The following is an 18595-nucleotide window of genomic DNA, read 5'->3' as shown; positions in this document are numbered from 1 at the left end:
TTTGACGATGTGGGTCAAGATTTATTCAACTGAAATGTAAAATGGTCCTGCAAATGTTTGTTTTTTTGTTTGTTTTTTTAAAGCTAATTCATTCAGTATTTTTAATTTACACTTAATTTAAGATTTTGCTTTTGTGAATAAAGACAACAATTCCCTTAGAGGGAGAAAATATGAGAAAAATTTAAACGTTTTTTTGATTGTCTTGTGCATTCTGCAAAAAAAAAAGGTGTTTATTTAATCATAATTACAGTTATGAGTTATTATTAGTGCCATGGTTCTCAAACTGTGGTGTGTGTACCACCAGTGATACGTGAGCATCCTCTGGTGGCACTTGGAGTAAAATCAGAAATACTGTTCTACTGTATGTACCAGGTTAAGTGATCAGAGTGGAGCTGAGGAATATATATCATTATAATTTATTTTTGACCAGAGTGCCTAGAAAATGAAACAAATAATATAATAAATTAAATAATACAAATTAGAGTCACCTTATCTCTCGCTCCATCTTAATCTAATGTCACTGTACCAGTGTGTGAGGTATATGTGAGGAAGAGGAGGATGATAAGAGAGCAAATTATCGTATGAGTAATAAATCTGCCTCCTGTTAAAGGTCCGTAGCTGACTTTGCTCAGTCCGTGTATCATTCATTCTTTTCTTATTCAATTGAGATTCCAAAATCGGTTTGTTATTTCCTTATTTGTTTATGAATCTGATACCAAAAAACAAATAACAGGTCATTTTTTGTACTTTCGATGTATTGCTCAGATCAAAAAACTTTGATCTTTATTAAATTAAATAACAGGCCACGGAAAGATTTTGATTTTGATATTTAATTTGTCCGATTTGAGTGAACCGAAAGTTATTGTCTTTGAATGATAGAAGGATTTTGCTCGACCTATTTACACCACTGTATTTCAACGTTGGTGATAATGTTGTTACATTGAGAGCGCAATATTTTCTCAGGTGGTACTTTGTGAAAAACAGTTTGGGAACCATTTATGTGTTTTTATGTTTGTCAACCAGTTCTTTTGTTGTTGATTTGTCACCGACACAAACAAATATTTCAACGGATGAACATAATTGTATTACACCACTTATGTTTTGTGTAGTACAACTAGCTTCGACTGTGTTACTTCAGTACCACACACTGTCAACTTAGCAGTTAAAAAGTACCAGGTACCACGTACTATCGCTAGTGGAAACACAAAATAACCGTGCCATGCCGAGGTGAGGTGAGTCGAGCCGGTGGAAAGACGCCAGCTAACTGTCTGCTGCAGGTGTTGAATCCACACCTCTAATGATTTTCAAAGTTCCCTTTCCACTTGGCCAGGGCCCAGGGGCCGCCTTGTTTATGGAGCAAGAAAATGATTACCAAATAAAACCAGGATTCTGTCACAGATGTTTTATATTTTTAAAGATACTGTGGCTTTTAACAAACTTCATTTACAGCTGTGCTGTTCTACCTGCTGCTCTTGTTACCTGTCAGACAGTGGCTTGTGTAAAAGCAGTTGAAACTCAACACTAGCACACATGACTCTTGAAAAGTTTTCACAAAAATGTATTACATAAGCACGGATATACTGGCTCAGTAGATGCTGCTGGAGCACTGAAACAGAATCTGGCAGTTTGTCCCATATTGAAAAAGCTTTATGATGACCTCTACTGGTTAGAAATGACAAGTATTCAAGAGATGGGAAGTGCACTTGACTATTTTCAAATGCAGACTGTGACATGTATGTGTCAGAAGCAATATTTGGAAACTTCCCTGTTTACAGTTAAATTGCTGGCGATGCTATATGTGGCATCATGTTATTTCATAAAAACAGGTTTCTCCCGTTCTTGTTCCCTGCTGCTGATTCTTTCCACTGCGAGTGAATTTTCTGCACTCTTTGAAAAAGTTACCAAGCAGGTGAGCAGGTCTGTTAGGAGTTTCCGATAATGACTTGTTGTACAGGAGTGAAGTCACTTCTAGCGAGAGTGCTCTTGAGAAAACTGATCATATCACATGATATCTCTCACTGTGCAGAACAAGATACTGTTTCCACTTTTACAAATAAACAGCATAAAACTACACTGACATTGGTGTCAAATTTAAGAAATAGATCAATCGTTATAGTGACATATTTAATGGCATAATTAAGGAGATTAAGAGGAACACACATAATGCAGCGCTGCAGGGTATATGACGACACTACGGTGAATGAAAGGTTTAATTAATGGCAGAGTAATTACAAAGCATGGCAATGACAAAGAAGGCGTGTTTTTGTTTTTTCCCGTGACCACACGACACTTGAGGGATCATTTCCTCTTACATTCAAGTTTTCCTCTCCTTCCATTCAGGTGTTGAGACATCACTTGGCACCTGCTTTACTTACAACAAACTTCCTCCTCCTGTAAAACCAATTTGTGCGCGTGTACATGATGCAAGTGCATGTCTGTGTGTCTGTGTGTCTGTCTGTGCTGCATCACCTGGCGAAATCCCCCTCACTTCACTATAAAAGGAGAGAGAATGGAAGCACAGAGACACGACTTCCTCAGGACTCATCCTCTGGCTAACAGACACACAGGTGAGTCCGCAGGTGTGCAGGGTGATGGTAACTTGACAACTCTACATGCTGTTAACACAAGGATGCTTTGGGTTTTGAAATTATAGAAAGGGTTCTGTGCGTTGAATGTAAACTGAATTGATACCTGAATTCTTTACTTAATAATATCTTATCATCAGAAAATTACTTTATTATTATCATTATATTATTATTATTGTTATTGCTATAATATTACTATTTATTAAGATTGTAATTAAATAATCAATAATATATATGTATATACTATCTACATTATAAATATGCAAATTTTTTCGGTAAACTGCCAATATTTTAGTTTGGCTGATTCTCTTTATTTTGTATGCGCCAATTAATTCATTCAATTTGTGATTTTCAGACAAAAACTACAATTATGAAAATGTTGATTTACACTCTATGAATTTTAAATATACTTTCACTGACATGCAATTAACACCACTCATTCACTGATTTACTGGGTGCAACAGTGACAGCAACAGTAGCTCAGATGGATGACAGATGGAGCTAACCTGTAACTGGGTCAATGGGATTAAAGTGGCGTTCAAGACTAGAAAGATGCTATTAAATACATAATATTTATCGTTGATTTTAACACAGAATGGGATTCTGTTAGATTTGCCTCCAGGTAACCACAGTGATGATGATGATGATGAAGATGCTGCTGGGCTGCTCCTCTCTCTGCCTGCTCCTCTTGCTCAGCTGCCTGAGTGAACCTGCGCACAGTCTACCTCTGCGTTTGTCCAGCTGCTCTGTCAACGTCCACACTGCCGAACTGTGGAAATATCACTCCACCATACGATCAGATGTGGTGAGCCTAAGTCTCTTATCACGCACACACACACACTTTATTTTATAGCTTAGTGAGCACATCACAACTACCACAACCTTGACAGAAACTTTTAGCCATAACCCTAAAACCAGGTCTTAACCCTGAATAGGCCTTTTAAAGTTGTGGGGACCAGACAAAATGTTCCCACAAGATAGTTTTGTATGTTATTACCTCAGAAAGATATAAATACACACACACACACATAGGTTTGTGTAGCTGTATCATTCATTTGGACAACCTGACTAAAGCATTATCCTTAACCCTAACCTTAACCTAAAAGCGATTCAAATCTTGTCCTAAAGCCCTAAACTAGTTCCTTGGAATTCCTGCCTCATTAAGTATTAACCCTCAAAAAGAACGAGCCAAAATGTCCTCACAAAGACAGGTTAGAATCCAAATTTGTCCTCACAGTCTACTACAGACACATACCTCATTTAGCGTCACTGACATTTGTTTTCAAAACAAAAACAAATGCAGGAATATTCTTAAACAATTTATTTATGGGTTTTTCTCCCCATTTCTCAATCATGACAGATAGCAGGAGACAGTGAGATCGCAGTGAAAATTCTGGACAAATCATTGATCAAGGACGTTCAGGTGAGTCACTGTGTTTATGTTTATGTCATATATCTACGTCACAGTCAAAAAACAAAAAAAAACAATGGGTGAGAATGCAATTCAAGCAGTGACCCGTGTACCTGTGTCTTCATCAGGAGGGACAGATGTGCTGTTTCGTGCGTCTCCTGATGCGTTTCTATGTGGAGAGAGTGTTCGGCAACTACGCCTCATCACAGCCACAGCATCAGCGCAGCTCCAGCGCTCTGGCCAATTCATTCATCACCATCAGAAAAGATATACATAAATGTGTAAGTCGCTTTTTCCAGCGTTGGACTGTGATTTTATCACCAATGATGTCATACTAATAGCTGTGCTCTGCTCTGTTCAGCACTGTCACTGTGCAGAAGACACACAGAGGAAAATTGACTCCGTCCACGCTGAGTTTATCAAGGTATGTAGCACTTGTGTAGTGGAATACTTCACTGTCCTGCAATGTATCTGAAAATGTCCAAACATTGACAAAGGTATACGGGGCTAAACAAAGGAGGATGTGAGAAAGAAGAAAAATATAAACTCAAGATAAACCCATAAGTAAACAGACACAAATAAATGAATAAATAGATAATAAACACAGGATTATTAAATATCAAGTCAAGTCATGAAACATTGTGCACGGGGGCAGATGTTGAGATGTTCTGCTCTGTGTCTGTATTGAGAATTTGAAAATTTGCATTTATGAATGTGACATGTAGCAGGAATTAAGATCACATTGATAAGAAAAAAAGGCATCACTGTCCTTTTTGGCAATGCATTACACTTTAGTATAGGATTTGAGTTGATGCTTAGCAGTTGTGACCAGTGTTATATAATAATAATTTTTATTTTACTAATAATGATAAGGTTAGGGTTAGGGTACCCTCTTCAGGAGATTACAGTAATAAAAGGTCAGATATATATACATGTATTAGACAGAAAGTAATCAATATAATCCTTAAAATGTATTCAAAAAAGTGTGAGGAAGTTAAAATGGTAATGATGTGATTGGGTTCTAGTTAAACCAGACCAGATGAATATTATTTTATGTACATTCATGGAGGTTAGGACTTTCACACTCAAATGACCTAGGGGCCACTGAGCCTCTCTGCTAGTCTGGTCAAGCGAGAAAAAGTCAAACGTTTTTGACAAAAAAATGTAGGTAAAACAGTCCATGTGGGATGAAATAATAGAATGTAAATCATTATCAATGAAGCTGTTATGTTACAGCAGATGGCCAGTAGATGGCAGAATTTGTATTGTTATTTGTCAGGGCCTGGTGACAAGAGGCTCATCTTGTGTTGAAGAAATTACTTTGATATCCAGTTTTATGTCACAAAGGAAGTTATTGAGTGAGTTTAGTATCAGTGAGTCGTCGGCGTATAAAGAGAACCAGACATGTTTGATTCATAACAGTCTGTCTGACCATATCAGATATCCTGTGACAGTATGTCCAAACAGACACATTAGATGAGCCTCCAAACCTGGTTGTTAAAAAGCCAGTGTGATAGCTGATAGCTTCCATGAACCAAACAAGAGGAAAATCTCATTAAATGTATTTTTCCTTCTGTCTGAACAGCTGCAGATAAACGAGGCAGCACAGAAGGCCATGGGAGAACTGGATGTTGTGCTGGGATGGCTGGACGGACTGGGCCAGAAAACCGGAGATTCAAGTTAAGGAATCCTGCAGCCAGCGCCGGAGCTGGAACTCTGCGCCTGACAATACTTGTAACTACTGAACTGAACTTCACGCCTGTGCCAATCTGTATTTCTCTGTTTTGTACTTGAATGGACGTCATTTGTTTGAATTTCACTTTCATATCATATTTATAAGTAACACTAAATACATGTTTTCACTATTTATATTTAACACTCAAAAAAGAAAGATTTCACATTATTTTATGGTTAATATGCAAACTAAAATATTTTGGAGTAATAGTTAATTTAACTGTGCTTTTAAATGATCTATTGTGTTGTTGTTCTTTTTTGCCTTGAGATTTTAATTTATGTCCTAAAATTTTAAATGCACCTCTGGGATTGTCACAAAAGCAATTTTGTTTTACTACACAAAGACAATAAAATGCTTGAATCTTGAATCTTTTTCAATTCCATTTTCTGCTCCTCTGCCCTGTGAAAAATGAAGATGAGATAAAAGTCCAAGTGAAGAACTCTGATTCATTTGCATTATCTGATTGTGATATGTTACATTAGCTGTTAAAGAAAGAGCAAAGTGATAGTTTGCTAGATATTGTAATTTTATTGTGTTTTCTGAGTCTTAAAAAGCATTTTGAGATTTGGGAGTAGATGCATTTATAATGGTGCTTAACACTTCAAAATCTACTGATATTTTGCTTTCCCGGTGAAAGTGACCAACTCAATTTGGAGCTAAAAATACTCTCAATTGCGTCATAGAGTAACACTGTGAGTTTTAGTAATGTAACTATAAAGGAGTTGAATATTAAACACTAAGTGTAACTTTAACACTTTTAACCGTGAGAACTATATAAACACTATAAAAGTGTTCATTTTAACACTCTCCAAGTTAAATTAACACCAATGATTTTGCTGTGTGCATGATGATCCATCAATCAACCAACTGTTTATTTTGATAATGGCCTGTTTTCTCCTTTATTATCCTTCCCCATGTTTACTTTGAGTGTTCATTTTCAACACAAAAAAGTGATGTGTGCTCGTTATCACCATCTAGTAGTGATGAATGAAACTGCAGAGGTTGCGACACAAAAACATTGTCATTCACAGCAGCAGCTGCTCCAACACGTACTCATCGTCTATGTTGTTCTTTTTGTTTGAAATCATCCTATCTTCCTTGTGCCAATGCAGAAGTATAGAAAACCCCTTGTTAAGGATGAACAAACAAACACCGTCCGTGACACATTGTCATGTGTCAAACCTCAAAGATGCAGTACTTTCAAAACATTCTCATCCTCACCCTTAAGACAAGATAGCATAACTCCCATTCATATTAATCCGTGTACTGTATATCTGTCCACAAAAAATAAATATCAATGTATGTTGTTTCTTTGACGTGATGTGCATTGAAAATAAGTGGGTGGGAAACTGCACCTCGCTCACCCGATCTGGCACCAGAAGCTTCATGATGTGACCTTCTTCTTCTTCTTCTGCGAAGAATAAGAGCAAAGCTCGATCATCTACGGAGCAAGAGCATTGACCTTAAAGGAGACTATGTTGAAAAATAAGCAGCAACAGTCTTTCTGAATCTCAATGGTGAAGTTCACAGATCAGGGTGACGGTACTCGATACAGGTTTAGCTATGATTTACTTGATGTAAGAGCTTAGACTTTATATAATTATGGGCGTGGTTTGTTTTGAAAAGTGAATTCGAGGACGTAGGACAGAAATAGCAGCCTGAGACTAGGTGGTGGTGTTCAGTAACTGGTGGCCCGTGGGCCAAAACTGGCCCTCCAGCTTCAGTATTCAGCCCAGCAGATGATTTAAAAAAGCTGATTTCATACAGAATTCAGAAAATGTGCCTTCTCTCTTGCTAGAATTGGCAACTTAGCACCGGTGGTAGCTCTGTCTTAGTGCTTAGTCGTCTTTCAGTTTGGAAGTTGTGGGTTCGATTCCTGACTCCGCTAGTCCGCATGCCGATGATTAAAGCCACGTTGTCTTTGCCAGGAGCGTGTGAATGTCTCGAATGAAAGATGAGTGATATAAAGCAATGGTAAAACTGTAGTGTAAAGCAGCTTTGAGTGGTCATCAAGTCTAGAAAAGTGCCAAATAAATACAGACCATTTACATAACAGTATTGTTGTAATGGATAACTGAGTTAGGACAGTAAATAACTAACAAAATAACTATCAGCAGAGGCCCAAAAAGGAAGCAGTGATGCACAAAAATCATTAGCAATACAAATCTCACACATGTTTAAGTCGGGCAACGCACAATGGATGGGTTTTGCAACAGAGGGTGGCACATTTTTATCATTTTGTGTTTTTCATTTAGTAAATGAGTCGTTTTTCTGTACAAGATTGGATAGTTTAGATTTGAAAGCCAAATTCACTTACCGACCTCTGAACTAGGGGGTCAAGACTGTGACATCCATCTATCCATCCATCGTCCAGCCCATGGCAGGGCTAACATAGACACGAACAACCATTCACTCTCACATTCACACCTACGGGCAATTTAGAGTGTTCAATAAACCTCTGTGGGAGGAAACCAGAGTACTCACATGCTCATGGGGAGAACATGTAAACTCATGTTCAAATGCATCATACTCTATAAGAGCTATAATAGATTTACAATTCACGATCTTTTTGTTATCGAAGTTTAAACAAAGACTGTAATGAAAACTGTATATGAGAGTGTTGACTATTAGCTTGACTAAGAGACATAAGTTTACATGTTGATTAGCAAATGTACGTAAGGTGGTTTCAGTTTTCATTCGTCCGCCAAAAAAAACACCATGACTGTTGTGCATTTCAGGAATACATGATCAGTTGTCATGTCACTTGATGACTATCACAAGCACTCTAAAATCCACCCTCCTGTTAGCTGACATTGAGGTCAAAAGTTTGCCAGTGGCTCATGACAGGCAGTTACTCACCAATTTCTGGAAGAGTGAGTGACTTTGGACACGCTGAACGTATGCATTTCCTGCTCAAATACACGGGAGAGCGGTGAGGTGAGGCAGCGATGCGCTCAGCTATGTGCTGCACACACTGACTGACGAAGGCCTCTATTTATTTATCCAATATCCATGTTTGATTACACATGTACGACACTGAATGTGGGTGACCTATTTAGTCTTTCTGAACGGCCTTAAATGCACAGTGAAAATGCACAGGGTGAGGCAGAAAGTACCGTGCCACACTGATAGGGGGCAGTGCTGAGCCCCATAGGCACAATGGGTAACAGGTGCACGGTCGCTGCATGCTCTTCTACAGCGGCGTGCACCTGTCCAACAGAGTGACGGAGATATTCTTGGATTAGGCGCATGGATTTACAATATATATATATATAATAATATATAATAATATATAATTTGTCACTGCCTCCCCTGACTGCACGTCACTGTGGCAGAGCTGGCAAAAAGAAGCAGAGAAAACTGTTGTCAGAGAGGCAAAGAAGAGGAAACAAGTGTCTGACCGAGCGAGGGGCCACACACGAGTAAACATCACACCGGGCTATTTGAATGGCGAGAATTGAAAAAACCCAGAAGCATGCGAAACGAATGCCGACCGGCATCAACATGGCTCCACGGCTTGTGTTGAAAACAAGTCCACATGGCCAGGAGAGGGGAAGGGAGGGGGGAGAGTCAGAGGTGAGTTTTTATGACAGTGAGGATAAAGCGGTAGACAATGGATGGATGGATGTTTACGGTGGTGTGAAACTGTAGGGGGAGCTCTGTAGAGAAAAAAGGTGAAAAATCAACCAGATTTGCAAAGTTCCCACTGTAACATTTGTCTGGCATACTAGTTTAGTAACTGGAATAGGAAAGGTAGCTTACTCATGATCCAACATGCATGCTACAACTGTGACAAGTAGTGGCACTCAACCTTTCAACAGACTGTGCGACAACATATTACAATGCAACGTATCAGCTACAGTGTTTTGTTTCACTTTAGTTTGCATGATGCAATGGCAGCATGATGATTAGATAAGAGGGTGACATCTACACTGTTCATTTGTCTCCATCAGCACAACCAGAGCCAAAATAACATGTTGAATATATACTGATGAAACTGTGATTCATCCACCAAATTGCAGTTTAACAGTGTTAAACTGTAAGGGAAAAAAGCTGTCACAATGAGCAGCATTTGCATAAGTGCGGTTAACACCATTCCAGGTACAGATACAAACGGCCATACGTGCTCATGTGCTTACGCACTTGCACCCAGCGAACACACAAAACCAAGGCGGAGAATGGAATGGGGTATGTTTTGAAAGTGTTACACCAGAAGGAATCAATCACCGAGCACCAAAATGTACCTAGTTACTTTGTGACGCTGGGGTAGGCAACACAGTTTTGGCCTGTTGGAACAATAATTTCATAATAACCTTTCAGCATAATGTAAATAAAACAATAATCTGTGAAAGAACAAGACTGTATGCTGCACTTTTTCTGAGATTTACTTCACAGCTTATGATAGATAGATACCTTTTCCATACAGTTCTAGCAATACTCAGCTTGACTCAAAGGGTTTTTTTTGCTTTTCCATTAGTGATAGTGCCTGGTGCTTTTTTTTTTACTACCTGCTCTGGCGAGGTTCCAGGCAAACTGAGCCGATACTAAAATGTGACGACTGCCGGCCACTGATTGGTCAGGGAGTGTCGTCACTGGAAGAGTCATGAGCGCGACATCCGACACAAAAACCAAATGAACCATGCCGAACTGTAGCTCAGTTAAAAATCCTGAAATCATCTCCAACATTTAGCAAAGGAAATGTCTAAAATCTCAATATTTAATAGAGGAGTCTGGCGTATTTAGTGACAGCACTGCTGAAAGACGGCGATCGCGAGCCGAAATCAGAACTTGTTCAGCCATGTTAGACAGTACTGAACAATTTGGTGAACAAATCGTTCAAATTAACTGATTCTAATGGTTCAGCACAGCGAAAAGAACTGCTTTGCCCGTCACTAGTTTGTGTGTTTGTGACGTGTATGAGACGACGACACTGCGGTTTGTCTCAGCCTTGCTATGAGGAGGTTCTATGAAGTAATGGAAAACAACGTCCACATTTTGTCTTTTCATGATTTGGGTCACGATACTTTTCTTTTGGTCTATACTCAATCTCACGTCTAATTCAAATGGTGGCAACAGGAGTTTGCCCCAATTTCTGTTTACTTTCTTCTAATTCTTTGTTCTAGTTATCAACGGACCTTTTCACATGGTTACCATCAATGTTGGTTGTCTCTTTTGACCAAAAGCAAGAGTGCGCCACCAACTGGACTGGAAAGTGTTTGGCTCTGCAACCTCAGCACCTCAAAAAAGAAGAGTCAGTAATAGTAACGACTATAACATGCTTGTCGTATGAGCCGAGTGGAGAGATAGCTCTGTTGCATGTGACAAAGAGCTGCAACCCTCTTTGTGATGACATTTAACATTTAGCTCTTTTTTCTTTTTTTTTTACATTGCTGATAACATCCACATCAAACTGAACATTATGTACAAAGGGAATTTTGAAGTTTCACCTCCTCCCTGAGAAACACTTGCTCAGCAGAAGGATGAGGCTACTTTAGTTTTAGGTTACAGCAATACATTCACCTAATGTTGCTGGCTAAGCTCTGCGAGAAAAAGACACGGTTTCAGAAAAAGTGTCCTGTCTTTTCACGGTGCTTGTATCAGTGACAAATAAAGCTCATTCTGATTCTGATTCTGACTTCTTTTACTGAAGGCTTTTAAGGTCACATTAGCATGCGATGTTTTAAATGCAGTTTGGACCCCAGAGCTACAGGTCGACGTATGTAATATGTCATTTAGCATTCACACTCACATGATGCATAACTGCATCATGCAGAAGACAGATGACTGAAGAATTCAAGTGAAGTCTGTAGGAGTATTTGAAACAGTAAGACATTCCTAATAATGGGCATCAGATATTAGCTGTCATGTACACGGCACCCAGTAGCAGTGAATATGGCTCAACAGGGTGACGCTATTTCCTCTTTCCTTTAAGCCTCATCAATACAACCAACTCACACTGTTTTATTGCACATACCATCATGTAATGACAGCAACAGCGAGCAGCGCGCTGAAGGATTCACTGAGACGAAGAGCACAAAGCCACACGCAGTGACAAACAGACGACTGGTGTGAAAGTGAAAGAGACATGTGGTGAATCTATATGTAAAGGGAGAATAATTTCCTTTAAAGATGAGACTTGCAACTATGCACGCACATGCTATAGAGAGAATGTAATGCATACGGTGAAGGGAATGTAAAGGTGTCTGCAACGTTGACTGCCAACAACCTCTGTCAACAATTGTGATCATTTCAATGTGGAATGACATTTACCTGTGAATCATGCTTTAAAGTGGGCTGCAATCATTCAATATGGGTCATGTTTCAGGTAATGTGTTAGTGACTGAGAACTTGTGAGTGCTGGTAAGTGGCATCATCAGAAACTGAGTTAAGGAGGTAAGGGGTCACCTTCTCCAGACTCACAGCTGATCACCTCAGATTACGTCTTCTCGCTGTTACTCACTGATTGATGACAACGGGAAACTCATGAGATAAGATTTGATGTGGGCAGTGTGAAAGGGGCAGTGAGAGGCACATCGGTTCCTGGCAGAAGGAATCAGCAGTGGGACGATCACTGCACTCAGCTTTTAATTACGCTGCTAAACATCAATTTGATGATACTGTTCTTTCTCTCTTCCCCATTTCGGTCCTCTCTACCCACCTGGTCATGACTGACAGCTGCTCAATTTCCCTTCTTAGAAAATGCATTGAGTTCTTTTTTTTGTTGGCTCATTGTGGAAACATTTATCAATCTATTTATTTAGTTAGTTAGCTGCTGGATAAACTATCTATCTATCTATCTATCTATCTATCTATCTATCTATCTGTCATCCATCTATCTATCTATCTATCTATCTATCTTCTATCTATCTATCTATCTATCTATCTATCTATCTATCTATCTATCTGTCATCCATCTATCTATCTATCTATCATCCATCTATCTATCTATCTGTCATCTATCTATCTATCTATCTATCTGTCATCCATCTATCTATCTATCATCTATCTATCTATCTATCTATCTATCTATCTGTCATCTATCTATCTATCTATCTATCTATCTGTCATCTATCTATCTATCTATCTGTCATCTGTCTATCTATCTATCTATCTATCTATCTATCTGTCATCTATCTATCTATCTATCTATCTATCTATCTGTCATCTATCTATCTATCTATCTATCTGTCATCTATCTATCTATCTATCTATATGTCTATCTTTCTGTCATATATCTATCTAACTGCATTGAAAATGATATAAAACTAAGTCTATGTGGCACTGACACATTTTTAAAGTCACAAGACTATTAGTTTACAAGAGAACAAAAATAGAACTCCATCAGCCTGTTTTTATGGGTATGAGGACACCAGAGTGGAAAGACAGAAAAAGAGAGAATATTGAATTGAAGTTTTTATGCTCCAGGACGATGGAAAAGTTGCTGTATCAACAAAAGATAGATGTAAACAAGTACATGGTTTACGATTGAAGGTGAACTTGCAGTATACGCTTCATAGCTGTCGGTGGAAACACACATAAATGGAAATTCAGGAAACTTTTGCAAATTATTTGAATGTAAAACTAACACGTGAGTGGAATCCTGTTCCCTTGCTTTCCTGAAAATGATGAGACATTCAACATTTCTAAGGGAATAAAGTGGTGAAATCAGACATATTTGGATCACTTCCTGATCACCAGGGGCCCCCAATAGTGTGTAGGGAATTTTATTATTTTTGTTCATCTTAAGAAATAGATATCTTTACATAGCTTTACACTATTTAACTAAACAGTGTTGACCTGAAGTTGTTTTATTTTGTAGTTGAAGATTTCATAATGAGTGCACATTTCTAAGTTTTAAAAATCAAAGTTATTAAACTAGTTTACTGGTTTAATTCAAGTTCAGTAAAACCACACTGTGCTTCACTTTGTGCTTTCACTTTGAATACAACAGTGCAAATGAATACAATGAGGACATTTTTGTGATTTTACTGAAAAAAACAAAAAAAAACAAAAGTGACACTGGTTTGGAGTAAATAACACAACTATAATAAAAATCAATTTATAGTCTTACATTTGTATCAATAATAGTCAAACACCAGCTACTCCTGACGTGGTGGAAGGGGGCCCCCCAAATCAACTTCAGGCCCTATAAAGTCTTGGGCCGGCACTGCTGAATCAGATAGACTTAATCAGTATCACAATCAGAACTCATTTGACAATGGTTAGAATGTATATGTATATGTGTTAATATTTAAAAGCACTGCAGAAGTTTAAAGTCTGTGAGCTGTATTTCAGGCTCATTTTAATTCATTGTTCTATTTTCACACACAGAAATGTCTCTTCAGTGCCGTGCCACTTCCTTTCACAGTTTACTGTTCATCCCTGTGGATAAAACCCTGGTGAAATGACAGCAAAGATAGCTTGAGCAACGATGTGAAGTTCCTAGAAACCAGGAAATATTTTAAATAAAAATTGAAGATTGAACTGGAAACCCAAGTTCCTTGAACAGCTGACCCGAGGGCCTCACTGAGTGTGGTTTTTAATTACTCAGCAGTCTCTCGTCCCTTCTGTAACACTGGGTTTCATTTGGAGTTTTTTTTTTGAGAAGCATCTAAAGAAGAAAAATGCTTCTAAGTTTGAGTTACTTAATGAACAAAACTACACACTATGACACAGACTGGGAAAAAGGAGGTTGAATGAAATCACACATGCTGGCAGTAGACACACACGCACACACACAGACACACAGGTTACTGCTGACTCATTTTGATTTCACATGTGAATTTCCATATGTATATGTAATGTGTCCGTAGATTGAAAGAAAGAAAAAGATAAAGCATTTTACTGCATTACCACTGTAACATATTTATTAAAATGGACTGCTCATTTACAAAATAAAATTCCCTTTACATTAACCCTCTCGTAAACAAACCAGCATTCATTGTTAGGCTGTTGCAATGTGCATGTGAATCACAGTAACCTTCATTTTTCAAGTTTTTCAAGTATTTTGGGGTTTTTTTAAGCTGCGTGGATTTTCCAATTTGCTATTTTCTAAATTAAAAATCAGCATTTTCCTCTCTACTTCAGTTTTTAGAGCATTTTACATTTTAATAGGAATATAAAGACTTTTACTGCGTCACATACTGGTGTTCCTTGTGTATTAGTTTCTATGAAAAAAGTTGAATGTTGAAAAAGAAAAAAAAAACAAATAAGACCATGCCATAAGACGCAGACACCCAGATTTAAACCGTTGGGCTGCAACTATCTGGTTTCTTTGCTCCATATAAACAAGGAAATCTTCAAAAGTGAATCATTTTCATCCATTTGTGGACAAAAACAAGACGTTCAAGGACATAAATTCCAGGTTTTATATTTTTCACCATGTTCTGACATCTTCCCGACAGCACAAATACTCAGATTTTCTCAATGTTCATTGAGAAAATAATCGACAGATGAATCGATGATGAAAATAATCATCCTAGCGATGTGGAAAACATTGACTCACATTATATTCTGAACTGTAATATGATTTAACAACAATTGGCCACACCATTAAAACTTGTTTCCTTATTTCTTCTAATTTTATTGCTGATGTATGTATTTTTTTGATTATGTCAAACCATTGATAAATAAATAAAAATAATAAGTGTCACATTTTTCGTGTCATGTATATGGCACAAAGAAAAATACATTTATTGCATACCATTTTATTTAATATTTTTTTGTGGTACAAGTTGTATTACACATTGACTGATTTTTATGCAATATGATTATTAAATGTGTGTATGTGTACCGCATACAGTACATATATGTCTATTTGTAACATGATATGATTAACCCTAGTTTTCATCAGATAAAACAATATAAAAATAACTTTTCATCATTTTGAGAGCAGCGCATCATGTCTCCACACACTGACACACCCTTCAACCGCCGCATGAACTTTGAACTATACCATGACAAATCCTCGGGAAGGATATTTTGTGGAGCAACAATCACTTGGGGTGATTTCAAAATACCAGAGTTGCTACACACAGAAATGTAAAGCAGGCAAACGTGTGTTGAAGAGGTCCTGTGAAAAATACCCTCAGAGAATACATACACCACAGCACCAACCAAGATTCCACTCGTCTATGACATTTCAGAATTGTTATACAGTCTCTTCTTTGCATGTGTTTAACATTGTAAACATTTGCTCTCTGACAAACATAATGGAAGATCTTGAGAGAACACCGGCGCTGCTGTCACTCATGTCACTCGCTTTGATTATACGATGGTCTGACACAGGGAATCCACAGCGTCATCGACCTCAAACCACTATTTCCTTTGTTATTGTGACAGTTGAAGGAATAATACGGCATGATCTACGGCAGTTAATGCCGTATTAACCACAAATAAAGTTTCTGTTGTAGTACTGATATCATGTGCTACATCAGTGGACAGTGACATTGCTGCTGTACTCTACTCATGTTTGTATTTGTGCGTGTGTACTTGCTGTATGCTGTACAAACGTATGTGGGTGGGTGGGTGTGTGTGTGTGTGAGTGATGAAACGTGATGCAATGATGCTAAATCAAAAAAGTACATCTTTTTTTTTTTTGTCTTGCTCATGACCTGCAGTGCCAACCTGTCATGGGAGGAGTTTTATGATTCTGAGAAAAAAAATCCTCTTACATGTGAGAGACATTTTTTTTTTTAACCGTTTCACTTCTAGTAAGTCTCCACCCTCAGATATCCACTTATGCTATAAAATCAGGGCAAGATGTGCCTGGACATACGCACTTATCTTCAGCAAGATACAACGAAGATTCCTCCTCTTGGAAGACGGACCCACACGCTTTCTCTCCAGCCTCCAGCCAGAAGACTTCAGCAGCTTTTGCATCCACCATGACTCCACAGTCTCTCCTCCTGTCCACCCTGGGTCTCTTGTCGCTCCTCAGCTCTGCGGCGTGGAGCAGCCCCATGTGCACTAACCAGTGCTGTCGCTTCGTGGAGGGTTTCCCCGTCAGGCTCAAGAAGCTCAGAGAGAACTATTCACAGATCAGAGACTTTTATGTGAGTAAAAACATTTGCTCTGCAAGTGCAGCATCACATGGAGACCTCCCCACCATCTGTGTGGCCTCTCTCAGTCTCCAGGTGATGCTGCACACTCTCAACTCTGCGGCTGCTCACACTTTGTCAGTATCACTGACCTCAACCTTCTTTGTTCTGTTGCAGGAAGCCAATAATGACTTGGACTCAGCTCTGCTAGACCAGAGTGTGGAGAACTCTTTCAATGTAAGTTTCCAAATCATTTGTCAACAAAGTCTGACAGGCTACGTGTAATTAATGTATACTTATATATTTACCAAATGCTGCTGTTTTCCTCTCCCTTCAGAGCCAATTTGCCTGCCAAGCTATGGACGGTCTTCTAGAATTTTACCTGACCACAGTGTTACCCACAGCCATGGCAGAGGTGACAGAGACCATCATGGACCTAAAGCCTCACGTGGAGTCCATACTGCAGATATTCGACGAGCTTAAGGAGGACGTCAACAAATGTGTGAGTAGCCAACACACACACACACACACACACACACACATAGTGTGTTAGTTTCACTTCAGCAGCACAGAGCATGTGATCAGTTAAGTCCTAGTGAAAATCCTTGACGCGTTGTCTGCCAGAGCCCGAGCGTTAGAATTACATCCAAAAAGTGCCCCAAAACATGCCCTGTGTCATAAAGAGGAAGAGATTAGTGATGGCTCACCAGGACAGCTCATCCTATTGCATACGTCAGTGATTCCTACACTGCAGCAGCGTGCACTTGTGCGTATCAGCGTCTTCTTGAAAAAGAGGAAGAGAGAGGAAGGCTGGACATGTAAAGACATGACTTAAAACCCAAAGAAACCCCCCAAAAAAACACATCATTCACCAGGTCCAGGACGGAGCATGAGCATCTACAGAGCGTCGATAACCTCTTTGATAACACCGTCTTTGTGTTATTTCTCCAACAGAAAAACTACTTATCGTGCAAGAATCCCTTTGACATCACAAAGCTGAACTCCACGTACACTCAGGTGAGTACCGACACCTCAGCTGTGGCACACGTGTGCATTGTGCCTGTGTTTGGGCGAAGCCTTTGAATGAACTGTGAACCTGTGTTTGTTCTCAGATGGAGGGCAAAGGTCTTTATAAGGCCATGGGCGAACTGGACCTGCTGTTTAACTACATCGAGAAATACTTGGCCTCAAAACGCCGGAGAAACCAAGTGACCCACTGACCTCATCAAAGTGAAAATGTTCATCTCAGGGAAAAAAGTAATTGACTCTTGCACTCATTTGCATCCAGTCCATTCTGTTTCAGTGGATATGCACATTGTTGAATGTTGGTTTTCTTGTTTGAGTTGACTGAACTCGTGTCTTTGTTCTTTTAAGACATCTGTTTACTTTTTCTTTTTTTTTGTCCCGAGGACAAGTACCAGTTGAGGACCATATTGTGTCTCACAGAGAAATAGTTTTATACACAAAATTGTCAATTTTATATTTATTCTACACCGGTTGTATTTATTATATATCTTGTATTTTATATTGTGAAAAGCTGAATAAAATGACTGAACTCACAACCACGCGTGCCCCTCTTTAGTTTCCCCTTCACACGAGGATGCAGCTGCTGTCGTGTGCCATTTTATTAGGCGCTGTTGACTTGTCGAGCAGTGAATGTCACATCCTGCAGCGCTGCACTTCATCTGTGGGGAACTACTCGAGTGTCAACTCAACAGGCTCATGCACTAACCTGAAACGTGACCCATATCACATCACTTACCAGCAGCCTTGCTGTATCTTAACTTACCGTAACTGTAAATAGTCAGCGTCGCACTCCCGACAT

The 18595-nt window shown here is 38.9% G+C and overlaps 2 protein-coding genes across 2 annotated transcripts; both read left to right on the top strand.

Moving 5' to 3' along the window:
- Positions 1-3231: 3231 nt before the first annotated feature.
- Positions 3232-5680, top strand: il19l (interleukin 19 like). Its single transcript, XM_044023509.1, has 5 exons — positions 3232-3390; positions 3946-4008; positions 4125-4277; positions 4358-4420; positions 5582-5680. Exons 1-5 carry the CDS (start codon positions 3232-3234, stop codon positions 5678-5680), a joined length of 537 nt encoding a protein of 178 aa, XP_043879444.1.
- A 10789-nt stretch (positions 5681-16469) lies between these two features.
- il10 (interleukin 10) lies at positions 16470-18332 on the top strand. The gene is made up of 5 exons (XM_044023264.1): positions 16470-16785; positions 16948-17007; positions 17108-17272; positions 17725-17787; positions 17883-18332. The coding sequence occupies exons 1-5, from the start codon at positions 16618-16620 to the stop codon at positions 17988-17990; spliced, it is 564 nt and encodes a 187-aa protein (XP_043879199.1). The 5' UTR covers positions 16470-16617; the 3' UTR covers positions 17991-18332.
- Positions 18333-18595: the final 263 nt, after the last annotated feature.

This window comes from Solea senegalensis, linkage group LG4 (assembly GCF_019176455.1).
Source record: "Solea senegalensis isolate Sse05_10M linkage group LG4, IFAPA_SoseM_1, whole genome shotgun sequence".
Lineage (NCBI taxonomy): Eukaryota > Metazoa > Chordata > Actinopteri > Pleuronectiformes > Soleidae > Solea > Solea senegalensis.
This window is presented reverse-complemented; position numbering and strand designations above follow the sequence as displayed.